The sequence below is a fragment of the Panthera pardus genome, unplaced genomic scaffold (genome assembly GCF_024362965.1).
Source record: "Panthera pardus isolate Hobbes unplaced genomic scaffold, ASM2436296v1 HiC_scaffold_8, whole genome shotgun sequence".
Lineage (NCBI taxonomy): Eukaryota > Metazoa > Chordata > Mammalia > Carnivora > Felidae > Panthera > Panthera pardus.
The window spans coordinates 75329372-75350247 of record NW_026527013.1 but is presented as its reverse complement, the minus strand read 5'-3'; the positions used below and the strand labels follow the sequence as shown (position 1 = coordinate 75350247).

Sequence of the window (20876 nt, the reverse complement as noted above, 5' to 3'; positions counted from 1 at the left end):
GATCTCATGGTCCGTCCGTGAGTTCGAGCCCCGCATTGGGCTCTGTGCTGACCGCTCAGAGCCTGGAGCCTGTTTCAGATTCTGTGTCTCCCTCTCTCTCTGACCCTCCCCAGTTCATGCTCTATCTCTCTCTGTCTCAAAAATAAATAAAACATTTTAAAAAATTAAAAAATAAATTAAGAAAAAGAAAAGTAAGTAAGTTCTTTCCAGAATCCCACTCCCAATGATAGTAGACCAGAAGAGTCTGAAATCGGAATGATGATCTCTTAACCTATTTACGCTGAGACTACCCTTTTTCTTTTCTTAATGTTTATTTACTTTTGAGAGAGAGAGAGAGAGAGACAGACAGACAGAACATGAGCGGGGAAGAGGCACAGAGAGAGGGAGACCCAGAATCTGAAGCAAGCTCCAGGTTCTGAGCCATCAGCACAGAGCCCATCAGGGGGCTCCAACCCATGAATCCCGAGATCATGACCTGAGCCGAAGTCAGACGCTCAACCGACTGGGCCACTCAGATGTCCCGAGACTGCTCTTTAGACTTGGCAATGCCTCTGTCGTTTCCAGGGAACTGATGTAAAATCCTGAGCTGCTCATCAGAGGATCCTGTCTGGTCTGGTCTTTCTGCCGCTGTCCCAGCTTAAGCGGAAAAGCAGCTGTGGGTCATGTTGCTGAGTCCTGCTTGTAGGTCACCTGCTCCAGCTGTCCTGCCCGAGTCAGTGTTTCCGGCGCACTTGATGCCGATGCGGAAAGAAGACTGAATTCGATGGTGTGGAAAGGACTTGTCATTTTATAACAATACCCTAAGACTCACACTGAGAATGTAATAAATGCATATTCTACATGACTTACTCATTTAGGGGGAAGAAAGGCAATTTTAGTGCCCTGATTAGAAGCAGAAGAATTGTTTTCACATGAGGAGTAATACACACAATGAACTATAATTAGTTAAGCATTCAACTAAAGAGTCGATATAAAATGTCAGGCTACCGAGAGTAAATATGCAGAATTAAAAATACAGCTTAATGTTTATAATACCATATAATGGCCTAGACCATGCTCCGTGAGACAGGTCTCTGTTGGCTCCAAATTTTGCCATAGTAACTAGCCATGTGAATTTAGGCAATTAACTGAACTTCTCAAAGCCTCAGTTTCCCCAACAGCGATATTAAAATAAGAGGGTCTCCTGGGCAGGGCTGTTGAGGACTGAGATAAGGCACTGTAACTAGTCAGCATGGTACGTGGCTCTCAGTAAATAGTAGCTAATATCATTATTCTCTTTACTCAGATGGTTTGGGGCCCCCTTATCAAATGTTCCACTAAACAAAATGTATGGATTTTATAAGCAATAAGTATTACAGAAAGTAAGAAAGCAAAGGGCTCATGAGCCTAAGACATTCTGTGTCTCTGGTGGCCACATGCTGAAAAACAGGGGCCCAAGAAGTCACAATCGAGAATATTTGTCCACTAGACTGCAAGCTTTTGCAGCGTCGGGACTGCATCTTGTGCCCCTTTTATCTCTAGCGTCCAGCCTAGACACTGTCTTCAGTAAATGTTTGCTAAGACAATAAGTGAACACACGAAAATATAAAACCATGCAGGCAGACTCTTCATGGGCTCTGGAGCTGAAATGGTTTACTGAGCTCACAAATTCCATTCATCTGGACCATCTCTACTCAGTATCCCCAGAGTTGCAACAGCACAAATTTTGACTAGTCTCAGCCTATCTCTAAGAACCTAGAATAACAAGAATATGTTGATTAATGATGTTCTTTAGTCATTTACCGTAAGGGTTAAATGTTTGGCACTGCCGTTGAAGAGGAGATCTAAAGCAATCATATAGGTTCTGCAGTTATTAGAGAAAGGAGCACTCTTCATTAAGAAAGGAGCACTCTTTATTAATACTAGAGATAATCAAAGTGTTTCTCACTGAAAAGACTGTATACAAGAAAAACATCTGGAACTTACACAAATAGTTTACAGATATGGTCATACAAATAGCTTAATTTCAAGCCTGAGTCTATACTTTTGTGTGTTTATTTTGTAACAGTAGAATTCAATCTGCTGGCAAGCAGGAAAGAGAAAAACCATTTACAAAGTAGTTTTATTTCCATATAGAGTGACCAGTAGCTGCAAAATTGCTGTCCATCTGCTGAGGTGATCCTACATTGTTTTTTTGTTTTTTTGTTTTTGTTTTTTTTTCAAAAAGCTTATCAGTTTTTCATTCACAGGATCAAAACAGGACAAAGTTACTTACCAGGAGGAGTTACTATGAGCCTAATTCCTTCTGCAGATATCTTGATCCAGCCTGGTTAGATGTTATCACACTGGGTAGAGCTTATATAAAAAAAAATGTCAGGGGTGACTGGGTGTCTCAGTCGGTTGAGCGTCCAACTTGGGCTCAGGTCATGATCTCACAGTTGGTGAGTTCGAGCCCCACATCGGGCTCTGTGCTGACAGCTCGGAGCCTGGACCCTGCTTCCGATTCTGTGTCTCCCTCTCTCTCTGCTCCTCCCTTACTCACATGCTGTCTCTCTCTCAAAAATAAATAACTATTTTAAAAAAACGTCAGCCTTGGGGCGCTTCGGTGGCTCAGTCGGTTGGGTATCCAACTTCAACTCAGGTCACGATCTTATGGTTCGTGTGTTCTAGTCCCGCATCAGGCTCTGTGCTGACAGCTCAGAGCCTAGAGCCTACTTCAGATTCTGTGTCTCCCTCTCTCTCTGCCCCTCCCCTGCTTGTGATCTGTCTCTCTCTCTCTCTCAAAAATAAATAAACATTAAAAAAAATTTTTTTAAGCCAGCCTGAGTCTCATGGCATGAGCAGTAGGTAGAAACCTTGTCCTGGCAATTTGATCTTCTGGAGGCCTCTGGAAGTCCTTGAATATAGGCTTCGTGGCATTTCATATGTCATAAGTTGTCCTCAGATTAATTGACCCAAATGTCTGTTTTCTTTCCATGGAGGCAGTAGTGATGGAAAAGTGCTACACAAAATGGGCATAATAAGAGCAAATAAAAAAAGAAACAAAGGGGGAAGGAAGGAAGGAAGAGTGAGAGAGAGGAAGGAAAGAAGAAAGAAAGGGACAAAGGAGGGAAGGAAAGGAGAGAGAGAAAGAGAGAAAGAGAGAAAAAAAGAGATGAAGAAAAGAAAGAAAAAAAGAAGAGATGGGACCAGTGGTCTACCAAGGCCTTTTTTAAATTACCAGGAAAAGTGTTCAGAGAATTAAAACATTTTGATTTCAGGTGTTCAAGTGTGTGAAACTGCTCAGAGACCACATCAAAGGAAAAGCCCTTCTGTTCTCACAAACACCAGGTCTGCTGAGTCAGCAATTTGGGATTGTATTTCCGAAAGAGGAAACTCTTCAGTAACTGAAAACACAAACATGCCAACAGATACATACTTGAGAAATGTGAATGATGGTCTCCATTTTTTAGGAGCCACCTTTACCATTTAGCAACATGAGTCTTTACTAGGCAATGAACAATGAGAAAATAATTTCTGTGATGACAGTATTTTCCTGGAAGAAAAAGAAATTTGTAGAATTCTATCTCCCATGGAAAAATAGATTCCTTACTAAAACTATAATTTGAAAACAAACCCAGTTGGCTGTCATGTTGAAAGAAGAAAACTCTTGTAAGCAATTGTGCTATGTTTAAAAATGCAGGTATAGTCCTACCTCTGTGGTTAACTAGCCTGGGACAAGACATTTGCCATCTCTGGGCCCCCACAGCCCATTGGTTTTGTGTGCATTGGGCTCTGTATGTCCAAAGCGCCCTTCCTGTTCCAACAGCTTATGACCCTGTGGTTAGAGCAAGTAGGATCTGCTAAAGAAAGACAATGGAGTCTTTTACCTGATAAGCAATAATATCCTCCAGTCTGATGAGGCAACCTGCTATTTGCCTGCTGGGATCTCACAATGTCACACAGACTCAGAAGGACCTGTAAGAAAACCTTCTCTATTACCAACCCTCCACTCCTTTCTCATTTGAGCAACAACAAATAGCAAAATCCAGCAGGCACAATAGCTTCTCTGTCTCTCTCTCTCCTCCCATTGAGGTTGGGTATTTCTAGTGTCCTATCTTTATGTTAACTAATTCTTTCCTTATATTTCTTAAAGGCACTGCTGAGCCTTTTAGGGCATTCTTCATTTCTCTTACTGTGTTTTTTAGTTTTGCATTTCCTTTGGTTCTTTCCCATAATTTGCGTTTGGGCTTTCCATAATTTGTGCTGAATTTTCCTGTCTGATTTTGCATGTTGTCCAATTTTTCCAGTAGACTAGAGGCTTTATCATATTAATCATAGTTGTTTTAATTTTTTTAATGTTTATTATTTTTGACAGAGAGAGAGATAGAGCATGAGCAGGGGAGGGGCAGAGAGAGAGAGACACACACACAGAATCCGAAACAGGCTACGGGCTCTGAGCTGTCGGCACAGAGCCCGATGCGGGGCTTGAACTCATAGACTGCGAGATCATGACCTGAGCCGAAATCGGCCTGAGCCACCCAGGTGCCCCAATCATAGTTGTTTTAAATTCCTGACACTTCCAATATCTGTGTTATGTTTCAGTGTAGTTCTGGTGACGGCTCTGTGTCCTCAGACTATGTTTCTTCTTGACTTGCTGTATGCCTCCGAATGTTTGGTTGCAAGCTGGACGTGTTGTGTGGTACAGTAGATACTGAGGTAAATATATACTGTGTTTGAAAACGAGCACAAATTTGCTGCTTGGCCTTTAGTGTAGGGGTTTGTGTTAACTCGTCAGGAGTGAGACTGCATTTGATGTTGAAATTCTTTGTTGTCAGAATTCAGACACTTAAAATTCTCTAGTGTGTTTTGTATTTCTCTCTTCACTTGTCATTGAGTCTTGTCTTTATTCTGCTCCCCAGAGAAGGTCTGTCTCTCCAAGCTCTCTCAGCTCTATTCCGCAGTTACTTTTCTTCAAGGTTTGCTAGCATGGGGTGAAAGGTCAGGAAAGGACACATTCCCTGATACTGCTACGGAGTTTCAATTTTAAGTGGGTACATGGAAAATGTTTCTTATGGACTAGCACCGAAGGCGGAGGCTTTCTCTGGATTGTCCCTGATCTTCCCTGCAAGAGTTTTCTGGGCTTCCTGGAGGAGGAGAAACTTTAAGTGCTGGAAAATGCCCCACATATGCTCCCAATGGTTCACACTCTCCTAATAGTCTATACTCAGCTCTTATTATTTTATTAACAAATTCCACTTGAATCTTGTGACCCACCATTTGACAACATCAGTCCAAGATCAGCAAATGCTCATGTCCTGTTTCTCCCTGCAAGTGCCCGTCTGTTGCCAGTGTTTGAGTAAGTCACTCACCCTGCCACCTCAGTTCTCCAGTGAGTTCAAAGTAATTGAATTTCAGTTGGTCCTTCGTTTTTGGATGTTCTTATAAAATGGGAGCTGTGCCATTTCCAGCCTCTACGTCTCTGAGAACATGTGGGCCCTTTCTCCCATTTTTTTGGTATTTTCTTTACATTAAAATTCGATCAAAAACAAGAGAAGTAAATTTCAGATGACTTCTGCCCAAATTCCCACTATTTGTCTTTCCCATTTTTTAATTGGGTTTCCTCTCTTATTATTGAGTGGTGATATTTCTTTCTTTATTCTGAACACCAATCTTTTCTCTGATGTGTCTTTTGGAAATATTTTCTTTTTTTTTTTAAACGTTTATTTATTTTTGAGACAGAGAGAGACAGAGCATGAACGGGGGAGGGGCAGAGACAGAGGGAGACACAGAATCTGAGGCAGGCTCCAGGCTCTGAGCCATCAGCCCAGAGCCTGATGCGGGGCTCGAACTCACGGACTGCGAGATTGTGACCTGAGCTGAAGTCGGACGCTTAACCAACTAAGCCACCCAGGCGCCCCTGGAAATATTTTCTTCTAACCTGTGGCTTTCTTTTCCATTTCCCTGAAATTTTCCATTTTTCATGTCTTTTTTACTATTGCAAAGAGCAGAAATACTAATTTTGAGGAAGTGCAATTTATCCAATGTTTCTTTATGATCTTGCTTTAGGTGTCCTATATGAAAAATCTTTGCCTAATCAAAGATCACAAAGATTTTCTCCTGTATTTCCATCAAGAAGTTTTATTTTTCAGGTTGTACCTTTATGCCTACAATAAATTTTTAATTAGTTTGTGTATATGGTGTTTTGTATTGATTGAGTTTGTTTTGTTTTTGTCTTTAAACAGATAAACAATTGTACCAATACCATCTGTTGAAAAGTGTATTCTTTGTCCGTTGGATTTCCTTGGCATCCTGTTAGAAATGAGGTAACCATTTATGTGTTGTCCTATTTCTGGATTCTGTTCCTCTTATCTATCCATTTATGCTTTTACCCAAACCCCACTGTCTTGATCATTGAGTCTTAATAGTAAGTGTTAGATCTCTTTTTAAAACTGGTTTGGCAAAGGTGTGTCGTTTCCCTTCCCATATTTATTTTGCAACCAGTTGAGTGATCTCCATGAAAAGTCCTCCTAGGATTTTCATTGGAATTACAGTGACTCTACTTCTCTGGGGAACGTTTGACATCTTAAATATAGTCAGTCTTCAAATCTATGAACATGGTATATCTCTTCATTTATTTAGCCCTTCGACTTCTCTCATTAAAGTTTTATAGTTTTCAGCGTACTAATCTTTCATATTTTGGGATAATTTTTTTTCTGTATGGATTATATACGTTTGTTGATACTGTCGTTGTCACTATTGTAAATGGTACTATTTTAAAATTTCCAACTGTGAATTGCTACTGGTATAAATTACAATTGACCTTGCATCTGACATCTATTTTACAACTGTAACGTCCTTCATTGTGTGCATTTGCCATCATTTATTCAACTAACCTCCTGGGTCTGGATAGTTATATAATTTCCAACATTTGGCAGTTACCCAATGAATACCTTTGTGCTTGTATATTTTCATAGTGTTGAAGTTGTGCTTCAGAGTAAATTTCTAAAAGTGTTTTGCTAGGCTGAAAGGTAAATGCATGTGAACTTTTGTTAGGTATTCCCAAATTCCCCCATGAAATGGCTATATTTTGCATCCTTACAGAAACATATGAGTGCCTGTTATCTCCCACAGCTTCACCAACAGACAGCATCATCAAACTTTTATTCTTGCCAGTCTCACCAGTCTCACCAGTGAGAAATGGTATCTCAGTGTGACTTTAACCCATCTTTGTCTTACTGTAAGTGAGGTTGAGTAACTTTGTAGAAGTTTAAGAGCTATTTGTGTATTTCATTCTTTGAATTGTCTTTCCATGTCCTTTGCCATTTTCCTGCAGGATATTTTAAATGTTTTAGCCCCATTTAAAAATATTTTTTTTAATTCAACGTTATTCATTTTTCAGAGATGGAGAGAGATAGAGTGTGTTCAGGGGAGGGGCAGAGAGAGAGAGGGAGACACAGAATCCAAAGCAGGCTCCAGGCTCTGAGCTGTCAGCACAGAGCCCAATGTGGGGCTCGAACCCATGGACCGTGAGATCATGACCTGAGCTGAAGTCAGAAGGTTAACCAACTGAGCCACCCAGGCGCCCCAATTTTAGCTCCATTTTAATTTTAATTTTTTATTTTTTTTAAATTTTTTTTTAACGTTTATTTATTTTTGAGACAGAGAGAGACAGAGCATGAACAGGGGAGGGTCACAGAGAGAGGGAGACACAGGATCCGAAGCAGGCTCCAGGCTCTGAGCTGTCAGCACAGAGCCCGACGCAGGGCTCGAACCCACGGACTTTAGCTCCATTTTTAAATGTATTTTTATTCTGGGGAGAGTTGGTCATTATGTGCTCTACGGGTTGCAAGTATTTCTCATAGTCTGTCATTTGTCCTTTGATTCAGCTTGTCCTACTTTTTGCCATACAACTTTATCTCATTTTCATGTAGTGAAATTTATCAATATTTTCTGTTTTTACATCTTGAATTTTAGTTATATTTGCAAATTCATTCTCTTATTCTTTCTTGCACTGGAAGGGCTGCCAAATGTTTTCTGTAAAGGGTCAGATGATAACAATATTTCATTTAGGGTTTTGGCCCTAACGTCTCTGTTGTGACTCATCACATCTGCCATTGTAGTTCAAAGCAGTCATAGACAGGAAATGAATAGGTATGGTTGTATTCCAGGAATGTCAGTGGCAGGTGCTATATTAGAAATGTCTGAAAGGGACAGTTTTTTTATTTTCATGTATTTCTATTATTTAAAATTAAAAAAAAGAAGAGATCAGGTTATGGTTTTTGTTTTATATTATTCCAAAATAACCCATATAAGCAATATAATGCCTCCCTATATTGAGCATGAGGCATGCTCCAATCACTTGTGAGAAGATTATATGTATTATTTAAGTCACTCTCAACAGTTCCTTCGGGTAAATATAGTTATATTTTCCACTTTCAAAGGAGGAAAATGAATCAAAGATATGTTAAGGAATTTATCTAGAATAAGACAGTTAATATGGGGAAGGTGGAAATGTAACAAAGGGTCATTGAGGAAACACTGGGAATAGAGAAACACAAAATAAAAATAAATGTCACTCCACAGTATCTTATTCTAGGGCAGTGACTGAAAAATGGGTTCTGTAGAGGACCAAATGGTAAACATTTTAGGTTTTGTGGTTCTCTGTTGCAAGGACTCAGCTCTGCCACTGTGGTGTAAAAGTAGCTATAGACAATTTGTAAGCATAGGGTCAAGGTTGTGTTTCAATACAACTTTCCTTACAGAACTGGGAATTTCCCTGTCTCAGCCTGGTCTGTAGAATCCCTGTTCCATGGTGACTACTATCGTCATTATGGTTAATAGTAGCTTTTTAGTGGTGTTTTTTTTTTTTTTCAGGGAGTCACAGAGTAGTAATAGTATCAGATAAGAAAATATAAATATAAAACCATTTTAAGTGTCATATGCAGCGTAATGTTTTAAATTGTTATCAAAGGCATCTCATTATTAAATGCAAAAACCAATAAAACATTGGCTGCTGCAGTGTGAAAGTAATGACTCCACTTCTGACCCCTCCATCTTGACCAAGTCCTGTCGTGGGATAACAATATTCTGTTCTGGGAGGTTTGTCTTTTTTATTTATTTATTTATATTTTTTATTTTTTTAATTTTTTTTTTTTAGTTTTATTATTTTTTTAATTTACATCCAAATTAGTTGGCATATAGTGCAACAATGGTTTCAGGAGTAGATTCCTTAGTGCCCCTTACCCATTTAGCCCATCCCCCCCCCACACCCCCTCCAGCAACTCTCTGTTTGTTCTCCACCTTTAAGAGTCTCTTCTGTTTCTTCCCCCTCCCTGTTTTTATATTATTTTTGCTTCCCTTCCCTTATGTTCATCTGTTCTGTCTCTTAAAGTCCTCATATGAGTGAAGTCATATGATATTTGTCTTTCTCTGACTGACTCATTTCACTTAGCATAATACCCTCCAGTTCCATCCACGTAGTTGCAAACAGCAAGATTTCATTGTTTTTGATTGCCGAGTAATACTCCATTGTATGTATATACCACATCTTCTTTATCCATTCATCCATCAGTGGACATTGGGGCTCTTTCCATACTTTGGCTATTGTTGCTAGTGCTGCTAGAAACATGGGGGTGCATGTGCCCCTTCGAAACATCACACCTGTATCCCTTGGGTAAATGCCTATTAGTGCAATTGCTGGACCATAGGGTAAGCATTTGGATTTCTAATCTCATAACCTCACTCCATCCCTGGGGTGGGTGCTGGCATCTCTGCTCCACAGAAGACAGTTCTGGAGATGTTTCAGCTCACCTCATCTTCCTCTCACCCTAAAGCTGGGTCCCCAGGGTCTATCCAAATGCAGGATTTTGTGGTTGTTTTACTACCTTTCCTATGACTATCTTTTTCTCTCAAGGTTCTGAAATGTAAAATTTGGCTCCTAGATTCAAATAATAGTATTTTCATTGGTTCTTTGAGAATTCTTTTTGTAGACTAGTATGTCTTTTTTTTTTTTTTTTTTTTTTTTTTTGCTCTGGAAGCTTCATGGATTAAGGTTGTTTTTAAATTATTTATATTAAAAAAAATTTTATGCTTATTTTTGAGAGACAGAGCATGAGCAGAGGAGGGGCAGAGAGAGAGGAAGACAGAATCCAAAGCAGCCTCCAGGTTCTGAGCTGTCAGCACAAAGCCCAACATGGGGCTCGAACTCACAAACCGTGAGATCATGACCTGAAGTCAGATGCTTAACCAACTGAGCCACCCAGGAGCCCAAGAGTTTTTATTTTTAAACCTTGTACCTTGTTTACACAACTCTATGAAGTTACTACTTCTTGAACAGGGCCTCCCATAGCACAGAAGTCTCCATTTTACTAATTAAAACACGGCACAACCTGGGCAGAAAATTAGAAAAAGGCACTTTTTCCCAGGCTGACACAGCCCTGCTCATGGTATAGAGGGCGGTGGGCATGGGATGGATTGTGGTCCCCACTGGTGCCCCCTCCCCCCTCACGCAGGCACCCTGAGCAGGGCACAGTGGTTAAAGCAAACCCAGGCTACATCTCTCGTGTGTGGCAGGGGACAGGAGCATTGTCATTGCTGAACTTACACGTGTCATCTCTTCCTCCTTCTGATGCTGGAAGAGGCACTAAACTTACCAATTGAAAATAGTTTCCTCGGGGTGCCTGGGTGGCTCAGTTAAGTGTCCGACTTCGGCTCAGGTCATGATCTCACAGTCCGTGAGTTCGAGCCCCGCATCAGGCCTGACATCTCAGAGCCTGGAGCCTCCTTTGGATTCTCTGTCTCCTCCTCTCTCTGTCCCTCCCATGCTTATGCTCTGTCTCTCTCTGTCTCTCAATAATAAATAAAGGCTACAAATTAAAAAAAAATAGTTTCCTCTGGTTTAGAACAGCCCCTTTCAGGCTAGTTCTGTCTCCTTTGTCCCCTTCCTCATCCTTCTGTCTCCTTGCCTCCTGCTCACCCCAGGATGTCATCACTGCACCCGGGAGGAGAGTTAGTTCTCACAGTCTCCCTGCCGCCCTCTTCCAGCCCTTGGCCCTGCTCTCTGGATTCAGCCTCTCCCTCTGAATTGTCCTGTGCAGAAACCAGCCCCAAACCCACCCCTACCAACTCACAGCACGCCTTGGGATGCAAAGCTCCCACCTGCCACTTCTCATCCAAAGCCTGGCTGCTGCCTCCTGTGGTCCCCTCAGCACCCTGACCCCCTCAGAGACGCTAAGAAGCCTCTGGGTCTCCTACATGTGCAGCCCATGGGGACAGTCAGGTCTGGTTTGGGCTGGTCTGTGCTGATGTTGGTCCACTGTTGGTTGTGTTCCTCGAGGGCTGTGTTCCAGAAGCTTGACATCAGCCGGATGTTCTCAAGTTCTCCCTCCATGTGCTTTGGGTTTCTGTGGAAGTTTTTATCCTCTCTCGGATAAGACCCTCAGAGACAGGGAACCAGAAAATACATTCTCTTACTGTCTCCCCAACACCTCACATCATGTCCCAGCCCCGAGTGCTAGCCCTTCTCTGACGTGCATGCGAACTTGGCCAACTCCATGCCCCCACTTTTCAGCATCTAGAACCTCTAGTGAAACTGTGTTCACAGTTTGCCAGACTTGCCTGCCACTCTATAAATGAGAGACTTGAAAACTTAGAAAACAAATCATTTTCTTTTTCATTTCATTCTGACTTTCAAGCTCACTAGCTCACAATTAATTCGACAAAATGAGCTTGTTGTGGGCCCAGACACCAGCCACTTTCGGGGGAGCTATTTCTGACTGTTTTCCCTAAACAGAGGAAGGGCTCCAGGTGACACGACGTACGTCTGAGAAGAAAACGGCCAGCTACAAATTCCCAAAACATTATCTTCTAGCATATTTTGATTGTTTCTGTAAGTCTGGCTCTGCAGTTTTAAGTGTTCTCCATGTAGTTGACCCAGGATACTGTCTGCTAAAGCAAGTTCACAAAACAGAGAAGATAGTGATTTTTTGTAGCCTTTTCTGCCCCACTTGCAGACTGGGCTCCAGGACAGACTGTCTGAAAAGGAAGTCTTCCAGATGTGTGCCCACTGGGACTCCTTAGGCATGGCTTCATGAGTGACCCACATACTGTCCCAACCAGGCTCTGCTGGGCTGGGCGGCAGGTCTGGGACAACCTGTATTTGCTCACAAATGTCAGTGTGTATTCTTCTCGAGTCAACAAACACACAGAAAATTCCAAGTGGCCCAACAGTGCGGTGAAACAGCCTGGACTATTTGTTTGGAAATATTTTTATTTCTCTCCAAGCATCAATTCCTCCACCTGTGAAATAGGGGTCGCGGCAGGATTTTTGTGACGATCACATGAGCTCCTGGACAGACACCACATCCAGCACAACATGTGACAGCCAGTGGAGCCAAAGAGATCTGAATTTAGCACCTTCACTGTGGGCCTTTCACAATTACTGCAAATCTCTGTGCACCTTACTTCTCTCTGAGATAATCACACCATTTCAACATACACAGTCTCCAAAAAGGAAGTCAATAGGAATTTATTGTCAATAGGAAAGTCAATTTATAAGTCAATAGGAAATTATGTCAACCCAGACACTGGGGGCAGGTTTAGGGACATCTGTGTGGGTACTTTGATACCTCTCAGACTCTCTTTCCTCTCTCCTCTGATAACCAGGCATCACATAACAAGAAGCATACACAGTGCTTCATACTGTGCCTAGGACATAAGGAGCTCTCAGTAAAATGTACCTATTACTAAAATCTTATCAGAATTATGCTATATATATTAATTTTCAGAAAGAACCTAATTCTTTTTCTTGGCCGAGCAATGAAAAGCAATCAAAGAAATCTGTTGACCCGTGGGCTACAAACGCTAATTCTACCACTTTCAGAATATAACTGCAGAGTTTGGGTAATCACTCTGTAACTTCAATTTAGAAGTTAAAAGAAAATAAAGACAGCAGAACTGCTATACATAGGAATGATCAGTTTGTGATTGAAAGAGTTAATGGCGACCTAAAGGTGGCAAGAAGGTAAAGTAAGGAAGGACAGAAAAGATAGATCAATTATAACAAAGGTGAGAGGCTGGGTTGTAGTTGACATTGTGACGGTGGAAGACAATTCTCTGGTCTCTTTTAATAAGATTTCGGATGGTTTCACTGCCGTACAATTGTTCATTCTATTAAAGGACGTCAGGAACACAGACTTGGATTCATCATAATATTGTGTCGAAAAGCACTGTAATCATGTATCTACACAGATATCTCTGTAAGTTATTAATTTTGTTCTACTTAGCTGATGACGATTTACTTCATAACTCGACAAATACCTGGAATCCCTGATCTAACTGAAGAACGACAGCATTACAAATAATCTACATGCTCCTCTCTGCTACGTTCATCAACTAGAAAAGCACATCCTGTTCTGTTAGAGATGGGACCTCGGTGGTTTTGCAGAAAGTGAAATGAAAGGAACTAGATAAACTCTCCTGAGTCTCCAACTTGTGTTATTTACATGGAGGCAAATATAACCCACTTATCTCACTGCTTGATTTCATTCTTTTGTTCCAGTCCAGACGGACTGTCCGCCTCATTTACCTCGCCCTGGGCATTACGAGGTGGACCCTCATGGACCACGTGGGTGGGTTTCCTTATTCTCTGGTTGTTGTTTGGAAGCAGTCAGTGGAAGCATCAGGAGGAGGCTGGGAGTTGGGAGCAGAGTGAGCTCAGGGTTCCCTCCCTGAAGGGGGTCTGCATCCTCGCAGGGGCCAACACATAGTGCCATCTACACCAGAGACAGAGGGTTATGCTCAGGAAAACACAGGTGCGAGTGGAAGTGGCCATTCCCTTTTATACCAACTAACCCATGGGAGGCATTTATTTCTTCCCTCCCAGGACCCTGAATCCAAAGGCTTGGAGGTCTAGTGCCCAAAAAAAATGCTTCTGTCAGGGGACATGGTGATGCTTCTTTGAACTTCAACTTCCATTGACCAACAGTCAATGCATATCAGAGCAAAGATGCCCATTAGCATAATCCCTGGGGACTGGGGCACAGAGCAGGGGGAGAGAAACATGGCGTGTTGATCTTGGGGAGGAAACAGGTTTCACAGAATCCACGCTTAGTGCCCCACAACATCCACCCTTGTCCTGTTACTGGGAGAGAAATCTGTACCCCCAAAGTGGAGACACACAGAGTCCTACTTGAAAGGCTCTCTTCTTCTCAGTCTCCAGATGAAGAACACGCGAGGGCAATTTTCTAGTAACCTTCCATGAAGGCTAGGAGATCGTGTTTCAGGCAATAAAAGTGCCCAAGAACGTTGCTGAAGGAAACCAGGGTTACGTGCGACAGTGTGTGTGCTTCTGCTGGGACCATCTCACTCCTGCCTCTGCATCTGGACAAAAGTGACATAAGGAAACCAAGGAAGTTACAGCACAGCGTTAATAAGAAGACTATTTGTGCCACTGTGTGTAGTACTTGGTGTCTGTCCTCCACGGGGGAAAAGACACACTCAGCCCAAGTACCTACTCCGATTCTCCAAGAATGGACCTGGTCTCTAAGTAGGCAGATGGAGTCAGTGGGTATCCGAAAAGAAAACCGGATTTTGTTTTGTAACAGAGGCAAAAGTTGTTGTTTGAGAAGAGGGGACAAAAATGATCATGACACAGCCCGTTTCAGGCCTTTCACCATCAGATTTCACATGTTCCGTCTACGTGCTCAGTAATATGCAAGATTTTTAATATTAAGTAACATGTGAATTGTTTTCAAAAATACATCTTAAAATAAAATTCAAAAGCAATGCAAGTTTGCTACAGACTAATTAGGGTGGAAGTGACGTAGTAAAAACTATCCTGATCCCAGTGTTTAGAAGTGACCCCTCCAATGTTGTGCTCTTTCTTCTCTCCGAGGCTGCGTCCCAGAACCCATTCTGGGGGGTGAAACATAAAGAGCCCTCAGAAAAACACACTCAACATGGATTTCCAGGTGTGTCTAGAAATCTTTAGAAGTGCGATTTCTAGGAGATGACTCTGAGGTAACAGACATGACTTTTCCACAGTACTGGGGGGTGTGAGCAGTTGGTATTGGATATTATAACTAGGAAAATTGTGATTTTTGAGGTGTTCTTGGACTTTATTCAGCATTAATTTGAAATTATAATGTTGCTTCTATTATTCAAAAGCATTGCGACTCACCCACCTCAAGAATGAAACAAATGAGGTGAGCCCAAATCATCAGGATTTTTCAAGCAGTCATCTATGCAAAGTCCTTTACCTTTGAGGTAATGTGAGCCCATCAGTATATTCAAAATATGAATCTCACTTCAACAGAGATAGAGGCCCTACTATACTCAGTCCTATATACTCCAATAAGATATTTTTAGTGTTTTCATGAATCAGCCTTGAAACAAGCTTATAATTAATCATCTTTACTGAAGGCAGAGCTGGTTGGCCTTTACTATGTGGGGTCAAAGTGTCCTGGGTGAAGCTCACCTTAGCCAATAGGAGAAGAGCAGGAGGAGGAAATGACTCCAAACATAGACTTCTTTCCTCCTCCACATAGGGGGTATTTCCTCCCTGTACAAGGCCACTGTCCTCTCAGGCTGTACATCAAAAGCACAATGGATCCACGTGGAAAACTGAGATTGACATGGACTTGGGATCACTTCTCATGAGAGTGTCTTCATATTTATCTCACTTCTCTCTAACTAAACGATAATAATCAGATCTCAGAGTCACCCCTCTGTGGAGTCAGGCACTGAGAAGGTGCAGCAAGACGAGAGGGTTTGGTTGTATTAGGAAATGGGGAGGACAAATGAGGGGACCACCCCCAAGAGGGAGGGAAGGTGACTTTCTGCCCCTTCAAACCCTCCCCCCCTCACACACTTCCTGCACTTGCTGGAGGCCTTACCTTGACCCGGGACTTCAGTAGAGGGTCCAGGTATTGTTTGGGCTCCTTCACAGGCAGGCATGTCTTAAATATAAATCATCCACACAAACAGAAGCTCATCAAGATGGAGGAAGATTTAGCAAATCCGAGAAACCAATTTACTTCCGATCATTTAGACTTCCCTTTCATTAATTATTTTTGCCAATGCTATTAGGTTGTACATAAAACTGGAATTTTCAGTTGAAAATGCATTTAATTCAGCTTAGACCTCCTCAGAGAGTTTTATCTTCCCTCCACACAGCAGGGCCTCTCCTGTTTATGGCTAGGGAATTAGTAATATAGCTTTTCTTTTCTTTAATTTCTTTTCTTTCTTTTTTCTTTTTTTTTTCTTTTGGTCAAGAAGTTGACTAACTTTATAAGAAGTTAGTGAACATAGTGATATATTTTTGGTATAATTTTGCTTTAATACAAAAATCAGTCACACATTGTAGCAGTTAAACCTCCTCACTTTACAGATGAGAGAACAGAGGTCCAGGGAAGCTGGTCCCCAAATCCCATATGGAGTCACTTTCAAGGAGAAGGGGAAGGCGGAGGGCCCGGGGTCTCGTCCAGGGCTGATGCATGCACCTGCCCTGAGGATCATTTCCCCGCAGGAGAGTGAGCGCCAGGCATGGGTGAGGGTGCTGCGAAGTCAGCCACAGTGTTTCCTGGGCTTCTGATCAAGGAGTCTCTCTCTCTGCACAGGAACCAGCGGTGGGCGGGGCGACAACTTAGAAACTGGAGTCAGGAGCTGCCTTCCAGTCTCGGCTTGCACCCATTTTGTGTGGAATCCCCAGAGAGTCTCTCGGCCTTGAAATTATTTGCGCGATATGTCGTTCCCACATTCTTCATTGGAGATGGTCAGAATCTTGAATCGTCAGTCCGGCACAGCTCTGTTCAATAGAAGTAAGTGTTAGACACAATTTGAGACACAAATTAAAAACTCCCTAAATGCTGCGTTAACAACAAGGTTAAATAAATAACAAAGTTAAAGAAATAATTCTAGCACGAATTTTATTTAGCGAATGATATCCAAAATAGTATTTCAGTGTGCAGTTAATATAGAAATTTTTAAGGATATATTTCATCTTCTTTTATAGTCTCCAGAATATGCTACACAACCAGCCCATCGCGGCGTGGACTAGTGCACTGGCTACATTTCAAGTGCTCAGTAGCCACATTGGGCTGGTGCCTGGTGCTCGTGGCTGCTGCCTTGTGCAGCTCAGATCCTACGCTCCAGATGCTTCAGAAGCTCGGCCCTGGACGATCTTTAGAAAAGTGCCTCCAGACGGGACAGCCCCCTGGGTCTGCACCAGCCTGTGAGCCAGGGCTCCTTAGCCTCCTGGGTCATGTGCAGTGGACCCGCGGAGAGGGGTGTTCTCCAGTGTCCAGGGTACTCTCGGTTGACCCAGGAAACCTCAGGGACCCAGCACCCATGGAAAGTCCAGGACTGGAGCACCCTGGGAGTTGGAGACTTTTTGCTCAAGGACCTGAGCTTCCCATAAGGCTGTGCTCTGCTCTTCCCAAACAGCACAGTAATACATGCCCTCATCGCTCTTCGCCAGCTTCAGCAGCAACAGGTTAGAGCTTGTGCTATCCTTGCCTTTCTTGGCGTGGACCTTGTCCGCTGTCAAGACACCATCTCTGGTCACATATGAGCTGGACATATCCAGCATGAGGATCCTCTTGGGGGCTGTACCCTGCTGGTGGCGGTACCAGTGGATGTAGCTGACCGAGGCGCTGGTTTTGCAGGGCAGCGTGGCCCAGCTGCCTGCACGCGCCACCACCACGGCTGGCTGCTCCACATTAATCGCTGCCACGCCACCTGCAAGGGGGGACAGCGGTGAGACAGGGAAGGATAAGAGCCTCAGGGCACCCCACCCACCCGCACTGGGGAGGGAGTCAGGACTTACCGGGATACAGGAGGGCACACAGGAAGGCGAGGGGACCCAGCATGGTTCTGCTTCCCCGCTGGTGGAGAGAAGCCCAGGGTGACCTCCCAGATGTACCTGTTGGACGGAGACTGACTGGATGGGTGGCAGAGGGCAGGTTAGGCTCTGAGCTCTTCATCCCTGAGGCACCTGCTGGTGAGAGACAGAGAGAGAGAGGCTGGAGGGTGGAGCCAGAGGGCAGGGACAGGTCTGACCACAAAATGGGGAGAGGAACCCCCAACGGTCAGGGTGCTGAGAATACGGAAGAGCTTTGGTACAATAAAAACACCACTAATAATAGCAATCTTTGATTCGACATGGACTATGGAGCACAGCACTAATTTGTTTCTGCTCAGTGTCTCTCTCGAGGCTGCATGCCTAAGAGGAATCAGGTGGGATGACAGCCGGGTCTGGCTGGAGACAAATCCCAAGCCTCAAATGGCCACCTGGCACTCACAGAGCAATGGCTGTGCAGCCTCCCTGGGGGGCAGGGACAAGCAGAGCAGCAATCCCTGCCTAAAAGGCACGGGGCTCCCAAGCGGGCACTGGAGCATTGTCCCCAGAGGTGGCATCAGGAGATTAAGTGCCCTCACATAACATGATAGCTGTGCAGTCGTGGGCGAGCTGTTTCTCCTCCTGTTCTTCATCTGTCAAAAGGGACCTCGTTCGTTTGCAGGCAGAGTGAACAGGAAATGTGAGCAAAGCGTGTAGCCTGTCCCAGGTGCATAGACAAGGCTCAGGAAATGTTGGGGACGGGTGTTTCACCTCAACACTGGACTATTGGCAGTAGATGTTTTCTGGGCAGTAGATGTTTTCTCATAGCATAGGATTAGTTTTGAAAAAAAAGGATGTGGGCTTGTGTGGGCACACCTGTGTGTGTGTGTGTGTGTGTGTGTGTGTGTGTGTGTATCCAAAGGAAGAAGCCTGCATCGACCCAGGGGCAGTGTAGATCAGGCGGTGGGACCAGGTCCTGCAGTCCCAGGATCAGATCTTCAAAAATGGGAAAGGCAGGGCCTTGTGAGGGGTCAGCTGAGGAATGCACAGGAAATGGGTGAGAAATAAAGATAGCATTGACTTCCAACCGAAACGAAAATTCCTTTTCACTTATGGCAAGTATACCAAGGCTTCCTGGGTATAGTTATAGTAATTTGTTATACTCGTTATAGGCTGACCGCCTGGAGGGAGAGGGCAGTGGGGACAGCCAGGAAAGGGACTTGGCTGGGCTGGAGGGCTGGGTCCTGCAGCACCCATGACCAGACCCAGCTCCTGTGCTCCTCTTCCTGGTAAAACTGGAGGGCAGACATGCTGAGCTATAACCGGGATTCAAAGCTAAAGTGTCCCAAAATGCAGACTTTGAGGTTGTGCTGAGATGGTGAGGTGTTGAGTAGATGCTCTGCAAAAAGAATATTCCAGGCCCATCATTCAGACCCTCAGCAGGTGTCTAGGGCAGCTGTGCTAAAGTGTTAAGTGGAACAGAGAGTGACAATGGGGGAGACATCTGACCAGCAAAACGGCAGGTGGAAAGAGTCTCAATATAGAAGGTGAGCAGTGTGGGTGGTGACAAATTGGGTGACATTTTTCTTCCTGCTTTCTCTATTTCCTAGATTTTCACCAATGAGAAAAATCTTACTTTGGGGGAGAAAATCCACAACCTTCTACTGTTTTTTGAAAATAAATTTTATTTCACATGGTCAGCATTCAAAAGTCTGTTTCTCTCAATTACTGTTACCGTTTTTATTCAAATACTACTCACATTAAAGTCTCTCAACAGCTCCCAGGCTCAGTGGGTAATGAAGTCTGCCCCAAACCTCCAGCCAAATACTCTCTTGGGTGTGTCAAATGACAAAAGTGAAACAATTTAGTTTGTAGAGTGTGATGTCCTTTATTGAAAGAAGAATAATCCATGGATTGGGGCGTTCAGTGCCTCACAAGCAGTGGACACGGTTCCCCAGGGATTTGGGCAAGAGGGAGTCTATAGAGCCTTAGAAGCAGCCAAGGGGGAACAGGCAGGATTAGGTGGGGTTCAGGGATCTCCCTACAAGGCTAGCAGGTCACTGAGGGAATAAGGAGAGAGCTTTTGGCTCAGGTTGATTGGCTGGGGTTGCATATCTGATACTATTTAGAACAGGGAAATCATTACAGATTCCTGGTGATGGGGACCAGCTGGCTGGGATATACTGTTTCTGGTCAAGGGCAGCATTGACAGGGACAGGAAAGGGACCTACATTTCTGCTTGCTGACCTGGGACCCTGGGCAGGAGCGGCTCCATCCTGGGCCTGGAGATGTATGTCAGCAGGTGACCATTGTTCACCTTTCCTCTACTCTTCCTGCTGTGGGGTGTGCCTGCTCTTCTCTAAGTGGCACTAAAGGTCATATTTCTTAAAAGATGCTCATGTTTAAAGAAATAATAGGGAAAACTCTTCAGCAAGAGAGAAAGAGTAGCCACCCTTATGTGGAGAGTGGAGGGTTCTGATCAGGACCCCAATGACTCCAGGAAGAGAGAAATTACGCTGCACTTGAGGGAGCAGGACGTCCTGTCCCCCCAGGTCATCCCGCTGCTGCCTGAATGAAGCTGCTCTGATGGCCCCAGACCTCAGCCCCAGGGGAGAGGTGGCTGGGTCACAGCAGGTGTGGACTCAGGCAGACCCTGTGCAGAGGGCCAGGTGCTGAAGCTTGGACCTGCTCGGTTAACCTCTGAGAGGCTGGTGTGCTCGCCTCACCTGGGGCAGCTCCCCTCCGCCCAGCAGAGAGTCTGAGATCTCGTCCAGTGTGACCGCTTCCCTTGGTCACGTGGAATAAAGGGATGCAGACATGACGTCAACTTTCGGTGAACGGGACAAGCCCGAAAGCCCAAAAGAGGAAAGACATTGATATAATTTGATGAGTGGACTGTCCATAAAATATTCTTCCTTTTTCCTTCCATTTACATGTTTATAACACTTTGTGTTGAATCCACATTTTTCCTTAAATATATTTCTCTTTTGTTAGGTTAATAGTCCCATTTTTAAAACCAAGTCGTAAGTAGCATCCGGGACATTCACACTTCGCTATAGAATCACAGAACTTTAAATAC

General features: G+C 43.7%; 1 gene segment (V, D, J or C); it reads right to left on the bottom strand.

Annotated features, from left to right (window-relative positions):
• Nucleotides 1-15968: 15968 nt before the first annotated feature.
• On the bottom strand, nucleotides 15969-18153 carry LOC109268032 (T cell receptor gamma variable 4-like). The segment is given in 3 exon segments: nucleotides 15969-16765; nucleotides 17363-17697; nucleotides 17786-18153. Coding segments are annotated over 3 exon segments (537 nt in total).
• Between the last annotated feature and the right edge of the window lie 2723 nt (nucleotides 18154-20876).